General features: G+C 38.2%; 2 protein-coding genes across 3 annotated transcripts in view; both read left to right on the forward strand.

The window, feature by feature from the left end:
• Positions 1 to 10,677, forward strand: part of LOC143425862 (uncharacterized) — a 33,726-nt gene that overhangs the window by 889 nt on the left and 22,160 nt on the right. The window lies entirely within an intron of this gene.
• On the forward strand, positions 1,501 to 7,189 carry LOC143428715 (uncharacterized). Of its 2 annotated transcripts, none has more exons than XM_076903776.1 (7): positions 1,501 to 1,718; positions 2,567 to 2,864; positions 2,948 to 3,083; positions 3,176 to 3,295; positions 3,379 to 3,479; positions 4,640 to 5,056; positions 5,489 to 7,189. In XM_076903776.1, the coding sequence occupies exons 2-7, from the start codon at positions 2,652 to 2,654 to the stop codon at positions 6,935 to 6,937; spliced, it is 2,436 nt and encodes an 811-aa protein (XP_076759891.1). In that variant the 5' UTR covers positions 1,501 to 1,718; positions 2,567 to 2,651; the 3' UTR covers positions 6,938 to 7,189. The 2 variants fall into 2 exon arrangements, with proteins under 2 accessions (XP_076759891.1, XP_076759882.1); XM_076903767.1 differs by having other exon boundaries at positions 2,580 to 2,864.

Genomic DNA, 10,677 nt, shown 5'->3' on the forward strand with positions numbered 1-10,677 from the left:
GGCCGATTCACAAAAAAGACTACAAGTTTGCACTTTCTGCCTGGCGATGCATAAGAAATATGTAAGTCAGTGATTCATCGCAGTTGAGACTTAATTGTGTTACTGCAAATCTTGATACTGAAAATATTCGTTTCCCATAATCGGGTCAATATTGTTTACCTTTTTTATAGCTAGTTTACTACGAGAGTTACATGTGTGTACAGAAATTAATGATCTTTTCTATTTTCAGAACCTGAATATTACCAAAGAAGTAATTCCAAATTACTGAGCGGAGTATTCCTCATTCCTACCGATTTAGCAGATTCTTTAATTTAAGCCATGTATATAAAAATTACTGTGTACAAATATTTTACTGTATATTACTTGTATATACACGCGTACATCTAACTAAATTTAAATAAATTTTATATTACATTCATTTTAGCTCTCTCGCGCTTATTATTCTAGTTACATCGAAGAACGAATGGAGTAGAAATTATACAGTTAAGTAAACGATTTTTTTACATAAAACTGAACTCTTATCAACGCACGTATATATGTACTTTCGAGGGTCATTTGTTATTTTTCCCAAAACATTCGAACATCAAATGCCGTCAAATTTTCATTACAACCGATCACAAAACAAAGTTATTACATTTAATCGAGCGGATTATTTTTCAATATCGATCGTCCGCTTTGAAAGAAATATTCGTCGCGTGAATTATGAAATTAATTTATATGATAATATTGTACAACTAAAATAATTAATCGATTGAAATATTGATAAAGTTATAGATGCCACATTGACGAGAGCAGTACGGCGGCGAATGTTTTAGTCTTTCGAAGTCAACAATGCTGTGAGGAAGGACATTTTCGTTTTTCTCTCCGTTCTCGTTTCTCGTTTCAATTTCAGTGTTTTTATTCGGTTATTCATTGCGAGATAGTTGATAGGTAATCATGTTCGCTGCCAAGAGCCAATTTCTTGAATGTTCCTCCACCCGGAATTAGGTAAGTTCCGTTAGCAAAAAGAGGTGTGCACCGCGTATCGTAGTAACCACGATCAACCATCGCCATTGTAGTAAAATTCAATTTAACCAAAACTCGCGCCGATCTGATTTATTAGTACCATATAAACATCGAGACATGAACAAATATTCGTGTAATAATTATTTTCCAATTAATTATCCCTCTACACGTCTATGAATTGATATTCGTACGTTGCTACTATTATCACGAGAAAAATAATTCTGCTAAATGTATGTACAATTTAATGTAACAACGATCTAATCGTAATCGAGGTTTACAACTACAATCTGTAACAGGCTAGCATATAACGTTGTATCGTTTGAAACTGTTTTTATATGGAATTTTATCGCGCGTACTGGCCTATGCCGTAAGGGATTTTAAAGAGCTATCTTTCCTTTTCGAACCGAGCACGAGCGTCTATCGAGGAGGCTGAATGCGTGTCTGACTGAATCGGGAATTTAAACACGGGGAAATTAGCGCCCAGAACGGCGCGTACGACCGCCATCTTGTAAAAGTGTCTGTAGTGTTTGGAGGTTTAGCGAGAAGGAACAGCAGCTTCGCCGGAGGCTGGAAGTCCTTTTGAAGTGGTTGCAACGGTCCTTGGCAGTCCCTGGGCACCCAGGTGACCTCGTGCGAGGCCAGGGTACCTTCAAGCTGCTAGGACAACCTCACGGCCGAGAAACACATTTACACGCCCGACTCTCCCGAAGATGGTGAGCATTCTTGTGCAAAAATTCTCGTCTAACCCTCTAATAGAATCCACCTCTCTTTGATCCCGAGTTACTCCTAGTCAACGAACCGTTGCGATGTCACGGGACGATAACGCGGAAAGTTGTCGTGCCCGTTAAATATCTCTGCTTATTTCGTTGTTATCGATACGTTTAATCTCTGTCTGTTAAACGGACAGCTCTCTCTCGATTGTCAATATTTTTAGGTAGCGCTCGACTTAAAGCGATCGCATCGACGACTCGAACGTGTATCGTAAACACGGTTTTTAATGATCCCCGTACGTTGACAGCGGAGCATAACCTAGGTTTATTTATCGTCGCGTAAAAAAAAAAGAAAATAATTGATCGTAATGTGTAGAATGGCGAACGAGTTGTTTTTGTTTGGATGATACGATCATTGACGATTAATGACAGCACGATATGTTTCGTATCGATATTTGGATGCCACGCACCTGTGACACGGGAGTCGCGTTTTTCTTAATTACGGCGATTTCAACTTAATTTTTCGACGAATGATACACACGGATGTGGACAGTATTATAGAGCTGTAAATGTCTTCTATGTGTTATTCACTGCTCTGCGTGGTAGAATTTTGATTATATTTATTGCTCATTTCTAGCTTTTATTACATTTATATGTTTGTGGGAAATAATAATGCCTATAAATATTTTTAAAGGTTAAATTATTCATTGAACGACAAAATTCTCCAATAAGGCTTAGACACAATATAAAATTCGTTTGTACTCGAAATTTTATACATATTTACTTCGTTATTTTATCGTCATCACAATTTGTACTGTGCAAATGTATTAGCTGCGTTGTTTTAATATCAGTCATGCTATTTAGAGTTCGGCATCAACGGGTGGAACTGAGGGGTCTAGTCCAGCCTCTAGCCCTGCCTCAGCTACAAGTCTCACCATGGCTGCACCAAAATATGGTACCTTGGTACCAAATCGCATCTTTGTAGGCGGTATTTCAGCTAATACCAGTGTAGATGAACTTACTCAACTCTTCTCTTCGTATGGCAATGTAAAGGCTACAAAAATAATTGCTGATCGCGCCGGTGTCTCCAAAGGTTATGGATTTGTTACATTTGAAACAGAGGAAGAGGCTAAAAGACTTCAGCAAGAGGTTCGTAATATGTACTTGTGATATTAATAAAACAGTTAATTGCATACTTAATTGCAATAGTAATAAAGTTATTTTGTTTGTAGTCTGAATGCATTGTATTAAGAGAAAGGAAACTAAATATAGCACCTGCGATTAAAAAACAACCTTGTAATAGATCTTTCGATGGTGGTTCTGGATCGCCACCCTCTGTGCCTACTAGTACTTACTACTATACAAATGGTCAGTGCAATTAGATTTTTATGATTCCACATATTTATAAATCTGGCAGTTCTTATATTTTCTATAATATAAATCTGTTCTTTTTTTATTAGGTATGGGGCTTGCATACCAGAATGGAATGGCATTTTATAACACAACTGCTCCAACACCAACAACGCCAATTGCACCCCCAACTGATCCAGCGACTATTTATCAAGCTACTGGAGTGTTCGGTAAATTTCAGAAAGTTATTGTAGTAAATACACTGTAGAAGCGAGCAACTCTGTTAATTAAACGATTCGACCTCAATGATTAGGACCACAAGCTGCAAGTCATCAAACTTTCGCGCCTGTGATGTACCCGTGTCCTGCTCCATCTCTTTATATGCCACAGCAGTATCCATATTCACCTATGCCGGTAGGTAACATAACAGAAAAGAACCGCTGCGCTGACCTCTTTCTCTGATACTCCTATTTAAATCTTGGGTCCCCTATAGACATCTTATCATATGAATTGTTTACGGGAATAGCTTGTATTTATATTAAACGGTAAATCGGTTACGGTTTGACAGACAAATGGTTTGATGGGAGAAGCCATACCACCGGCGTTTCTACCCAACCCTCAACAAATGCCTACTTACGTCCTTCTCGACGCTATACAGTATTGAGGTCTAAAGGTACATGGTCTATGCTAAATGACTAGCATGCAGCGCATTATCTTTGTGCGTTTTTCTTTGTCAGACTTCTGCATGGCCTACCAATGCATGCACCACTTATCTTTCTTTCATAATCTATAATTTATATTAATAATCTTTCGCTGAGTCGCGCGTACAAATAAATGCAAGACTTACGGTTTTCGTTTAGTTATTAAGTACATGCACTTATGCTTACATTGCATTGCAAAACGAGTTTGTCATAGTATAAAATGTCGCAATCACGTTATTTTCTTTCTTTTTTTTTCTTGTTATTAATGATCCCTCATCGTTCACTTATTTACACGTGCATTTATGTATCTTTCGACTTCTTTCGCATTGTTATCCTGTATCATATTTATATATTACACGGAGAATATAAAACAAAACATATGTTATATTACTCATTGCCTAATATGTGATAGTACCTTGTTAGAAAAAGTAGTACAAACAGTGTGAAGTATACAAATCACATTATAGGCATGTGCAAAGTGGTTAAGGTAAAGTATTTGATATTCAAGCGTCTTTTCTCAAACACCGTTCGACATATCAAATATATACTCATCTCGTAACATGTATATTGATGTTAGTACGAGATAAACGTACACGACTTGATGTATATTCCGTTTTTTTCTAAAAGTAGACTGTACGTGTGAATTTTTTCTTATATAGCAGGCGCACGAATAACTGTTCTTACATTGGAAAATATTGTCTATTTTGAAACAGTTGGCAAATATCAATAGTATACGAAAGTGAAACGTTTTAAATAAAGATGTAGCAATATTCTTCAGTTATTCGTTGTTCCGATAATCGAGATGTTACTGTATAATCACTATTTGCAATGGAGGATGAATAATCAATCAAATCTCCTTCTTGTTCTGTGCAGTACGAGTCGTATTATGGAGGGGCGGCTACTGCCGGAGCTCCTCAGTGCTTATACCCCACGAACAACTCGCAGAACAACACGAGCGGCGGTAACAGCAATTCTGGAAGCGGTAACAGCGGCACAGGTGCGACCAGCCCACCGACCGGTCCTCCGGCACCTTTCCCATCTTTACCACCGCCACCACCGGCACATTTTTACGCTCCTGCCGCTCCGCCACCACATCATCATCCACCGGTGCCCGCAGGTCCACCACCAACTCAGATGGACCACATTTACTACTCGATCGCAGCAGGGCCTCATCCACCACCTCCTCCGCACGCACCAATGGGATTAACCGATCAGCAGCTATTGTTTTATCCAACCGATGCATCATGCCAACAAACGTCTTCGTCTGATGGTCAGACTGCTCCACAGGAGGTAAGTTATTTTTTCCTCTTTCTTTCTTTTTTTCTTTCTTCTTTTGTAGCGTAGTAGAGACACTCGCGTAACGGATCAGATAAATTGAATAGGTGAGCTGGAAAACAAAAGACGTGGAACCACATATTGAGACCGAAGAGAGTGTAAACTGTGGTTTTCCAAGCTTGTACTGTTCTTCAACTTATCGATTCGATCGAAGCGCAGTGATTTAAGAGAGTTTCAATTTTTGTTTGTTACGGTTTCATTATAACGTAACTGCAGTCTTTTTGTTAACGATTGAACACTAAAGTAACACACGAAGACTAACAGTCAGCCACGTACAGAAAGCCATTCACGATTCGATGTTAAGCGAACGAAAATATGTACATTAATTAATTAATCATTTACACGTACCGAACGAAAGAAAACTAGCAATTGTAAAATAAATCGTAGGACTCTCGTTCAACATCGAGCCACTCGGAGCAAGCACACGGTGAAACACAGGCTACTTCAGGGTCAGCCACACCCTTGGTGTCCTTAATGCCCGTGAAATTTCCCATGTCCGATCGTTATACCAATTATCATCCGATTGCGATACACGCCACTAATTTGTACAGTTCCCAGACGTGTTTGAACGAAACCGACGATTGCAGCGGCAATCAGATGCATTGCAGGACGTTCGTTTATCACCCGGCAACCGTTTACATTCCTCACACACATACACCCCCATTTCACAATGCTTCTGGTGGTACCAGCCTATTACCGACACCGCCGTCTGTATCACAACAGATATACGACTCGAATAAGAGTCAGTGCTTCAGTTCGAGGGAGTACGCGAAATCCGGCACCGTGAACGGCCAGAGCAATTACTCCAAGTCTCAGAGTCACGGGATCGGTTTGTCGCAGCAGAATAATCCGTTCGTTCGGGCGCAAAATATAGGGAACTCGCAGTCGTACAAGCACAGTAACATAGACGGGGCATACAATAAGTACCCATCGCCGGCGATGAGTTCGCGGTTCTCCGTGCAGTATAATAAAAAAATGGCTGGTTCGAACGTGGGCTCTCCGGCTTGCTTCGTTGCACAAAAATTCTCAGACGGTTACAACGCGGCGCAGAAGTTGTCATCGTTCGGCACGAGCTCGTACAATTCCGTGAACACGCAGAAAATGTTCAGTCCGTCGGCGATGAGCTTCGACTACGCGAACGGCCGTAGGGCCAACCCCGGCGGTGATCAGTATTTCGAGAACGCGTCGAAATCGAGCGGATATTCCAATCGTAAAGGCGCGAATTACAGGAACAGCGGTTTGATAGGGCAAACCGAGGGAAGCGGTAGCTCTAACAATCAATCGAACGATAAATACGCGGCTAATATCGAGGACGAGGCGAGCAATTCGCAAGGTATGCAGGGGACGGAGAATAATAATTCGGAGAAGCCGGTGAGCCCACCGCCAGCACCGTACTCGCCCATGACAAGACCCCTTCCAACTTTGTCACCACCCACCTCCCAGGTCCAGTTCTATGTTCCGGCGCAAAACCGCTATCAGGCGTCCTTAGCCCCGTCCCAGCACCAGCAACAACAGCAATCAAACGTTCAACGCCGTTATACTATCGCGCCTGCATTGTCAGCTAGCAGAAAGCCGTCGGAGAAGTATTCGGCTTCCAGCACGCAGGCCAGCACCGCGACGATGCTACGGCAGAACAAGTACAAGGTGAACGGGATCATGCAGACTGGGAATAAAGTGACCGATGATAGTCTGGGTGGCGCTGGTGACGCTCCACCAGGCGTTGGTAGAATGCAGATAACACCGCCTGGAACACCTAGGACGCATCCTGGCCATCCTGCCGGTGACCAGAACCAACTGAGTGACACGTGCCATCAGATGCAAGCTCTGAGCCTTTGAAACACTCGTTTCTCTCTCTCGAGATGGTAATAACCACGATATACGTATGTAGAAACGTCTTGCGTCCGTACGCAAAACTCGAATTCGTTTTTCCTCCCTTTCTTCTGAATTCTCTTTCGGTCCTCTTGTCTGCGTACACGTATAATAACAGTGGTACGTGCGCGTCTGCAGATTAGAAGTAGATAGGTAGACAATTAGATAAGGTAAATAGGTAGACAGATGCATCTCGATTTCGAAGCCGTATGAAAAAAAAAATGAAAAAAATATATATATATAAAGGAAGAAAAGAAAAGTGAACACGTGTCGATGACGAACTGATGGACTCGCGTTATTTTGAAGAGCTGCGAGAGAGGCACGAGCGCGAGCGAACACGATTTGAAATGCAATTTCTCTATTCTTTCGTGATCTCAGTCCCAAATCCCCTCAGAAAACTAAAAATGGAAGCAGAGGATAGAATGAAAAAAAGAATATATATATATATATATACACACACGCAAATTAGATAAAGTCGATATGTAAATTTTAATTAAAACTCTTCGATAAATTATCAAACGTACTAAATTGTTAAGCATTTATAAAAGAATATATTATATATACATAAGATTAAAAAATACGATATTTATAAATATTATTATATTAGTTATGAGAACAGAAAAAAAGAACGGTGCACGATTAATATATACATATATATATATTATACATATATGAATACTCCAGTATATATATATGTGTGTATATGTACTTGTCTATCGAAGAGAATATGGATATAATTATAATAAAACCACGAAACAAAGGAAATTAGTGAAACTCAAAGTCAAGCTATGTTATTATATATATATACATATATATATATATACATCTTTAACAAAAAATTTAAATGTTAACAAGATTTGAAAATGGGAAAAAATGATATCTTAATAGATAATACACACAGATACGCTACGTTATTTAAAAATCTATATATGTTATATATGCAGTATTTATCGTTACGCGCGATAGGCTCGACAAACCATTGAATCTTACGAGCAAGGCTAGAGTAGGATAGATGGAGATTAAAAACAGATAGAACAAAAGAAAACAAACAAAAAAAAATATGGTGACAACAATATAACGTGTTATTATCGTACAAAGATGAGCGATTTGTTATGTGTTCAAAAGAAAACAATGTTGATAACGACGATGAAGCGGATGGGTAATAGGGAGGCAGAAATAGAGTTGATTTCATAAAAAAAAAAAAGAAAAGAAAAAAGAGAATAAAGAAAAAACGGTTGCTCAAGGCACTGCCACATCTTTCAGTTTTGATTTTCTACCTGAAACATGGTGAAACAGTACTTATAGTTTGATTAGAGTAACCGTAAATACACATTCTCACCCGTTTCGAGACACTATAGTTAGTGGGCAAAAAGAAAAGTACACGTACACACATACATACCACACACATTGATTGATTTGTCCGTTCTTTTTCTTTCTTTATAAATTATCCACGCGCAAAAGAAAGAAATACCTAAAACCAAAAAGAAAAAAAAACGTAAAACCGGAAGATTGTAAAATGGCCGTTACAAGGCTAAAAAATGAAAAAAAGAAAAAAAACAGATGCCCCGAATACCCCCCAAAAAAAAACGAACACGATAAAAGATATATATATACCTTAAAAGAATAAAAAGAAAAAAAAAGAAGTATGTAATAATGAATTAAATAAATGTGTCGGCTGTGAGCTTCCAAGCAAATAACAATAATTAAATTATTATAATATAAAAAGGTTAAATAATATTCTACCTAATTGTTATGAACGTATAAATTTCTTTTATCTATAAACGAGAAATTTGTTATCTCATATCTCGCATATTGTAGCTATTATTGTGTATTTAAATGAGGAGAACGGGAAACGATAAACCGAACCGAAGGTTTATAGCGCTGTGATTTAGATATCGCAGTGAGGATATATAACGAAAGAAAAGCTTAAGGTGAGAATCGGGAAAAGTAGAAGGAGGAGAAAGAGAGAAAAAGAAGCGAACGGAATATATATATTCGAGGGATACGTAGATGAGACGACAAAGGCCTAGAACGGATATAGATTACCCGTGAATCGTTACGAAAAATAAAATTAATTTATTGAGAAAAAAAATGCAAGAGTGCCTTCTATTTGTTTTCGTGATTGTATTGTTGAACATTTGTTGCGTTACGTTCCAAGAGCCTCTAATGTTGTTATAAGAAAAAAAAAAGATGTTTGAAGAATGTTGTTCCTCTATTTATTTATTGATTTACGGGCCGACACGGTGCGCCCAGTACCCAGCGAATTTGAAAGTGTGAAAATGTGCTGTTAGGGAAATGGAATTCGAGAAGGGCAATTTAATTAGAAGCGAGACGATATATTAAGGAGATAGAGTAGAGATGAAATAAAAAAAAAAAAGAAAGAATACGAAGTAAGCTATAAGTGCAAAAAAAAAAAATGGAAACATCGCATACGGCATTCCAGTCGCATGACCTCTTTTTTTTTTTCTCATTATTATGGTCGTACAACTGAAAACGATATTACATATGTAATCGAAGTGGAAAAATACTTAAAAAAAAGAATAATAATAATAACGATAAGAGAAACAGAGCAGTTCGTTTCGGCACCTATTTCTATGTATAATACACTGAAAGATTCTCAGCAATATACATATATAGATATACACGTATAGATACATAAATATACATATATATATATACATACATATATAAATATTAACGAGCGAAGGCAAAGTGTATACCGAAGGCACATAGAATGCAAGTGCGATAGTTGCGGACTTAGGAGTGCATGAGCGCGTATCTGGATAGGTGGCTGTGATTGTCGCGTGCAAGTTTTAAAAATGGTTACGCGTGTGTAAGTATACGTGTGCAAATGCGTTAATGTTTGCCGCAGACCTGCACTGTGCACACGTATATTTCATACGCGTACGCATAGGACACCTACACGAATATACGTATATGTATATGTATGTATATATACATCTATAATGAGAGGTAATACGAAAGGAAAGTACGATTCTATGTTCAGTTTGGTACCGGTCTAATGAGCGAACAAAACCTGTTAGAGGCATGAGTCGTTTAATTGCGATTATTATACTATACGTACTAAATTCAACGTAGAATGGTGCTGTTACGATATAAAATATAATATATACTTCGTAAAGTATATTATAATATAAAAAGAAACTAAGATAGAGATATATATATATATATATCTATATATACATATATATCTATATACATATATATATTAGCGGGTACGCGTAGTTGAATATAGGAGTATAATTGATGTATATTATACACACACACACACACACACACACACACCAGTGTAAGTGGTGTGCTTTTTCTGATTGTGGATTGTAGTACGTTCAGAGAGTGTGTTTGCGCGGGACAGGTTTTGTCAATGCACGATGAAAAATTTTTGTTATTCCCCAAAACGGCTATTTATTTTCTGTTAGTTGAATTTCTTTATCAAAATCTCTGTTGGTGATAACGTACTGCTAACGTAAAACTAGTAAGCATGCAGATGGTGCACAGTATTGATAGATAATCGATTAAGTACTTCTAAAAGAATGGTACGTGTAAAGCGTAGTCCGAGAGGACGTATCGATGAACAATTTATTGTCCGTCAGTGACAAATCGCAATACGATAGTTTCGTGTAATTTGAAAATGCTACGTGCTTACATTTGTTAATTTCATTTCCGGGGAAATGATAGAAGTACAT

This window comes from Xylocopa sonorina, chromosome 1 (genome assembly GCF_050948175.1).
Source record: "Xylocopa sonorina isolate GNS202 chromosome 1, iyXylSono1_principal, whole genome shotgun sequence".
Taxonomy (NCBI): domain Eukaryota; kingdom Metazoa; phylum Arthropoda; class Insecta; order Hymenoptera; family Apidae; genus Xylocopa; species Xylocopa sonorina.

Bases quoted from the DNA above. Each gene is read 5' to 3' on its own strand.
- LOC143428715 (XM_076903767.1), top strand. The intron at 3,084-3,175 runs GTCAGTGCAATT...TTTTTTTATTAG, and splicing joins TACTTACTACTATACAAATG to GTATGGGGCTTGCATACCAG. The intron at 5,057-5,488 runs GTAAGTTATTTT...AATAAATCGTAG, and splicing joins GTCAGACTGCTCCACAGGAG to GACTCTCGTTCAACATCGAG.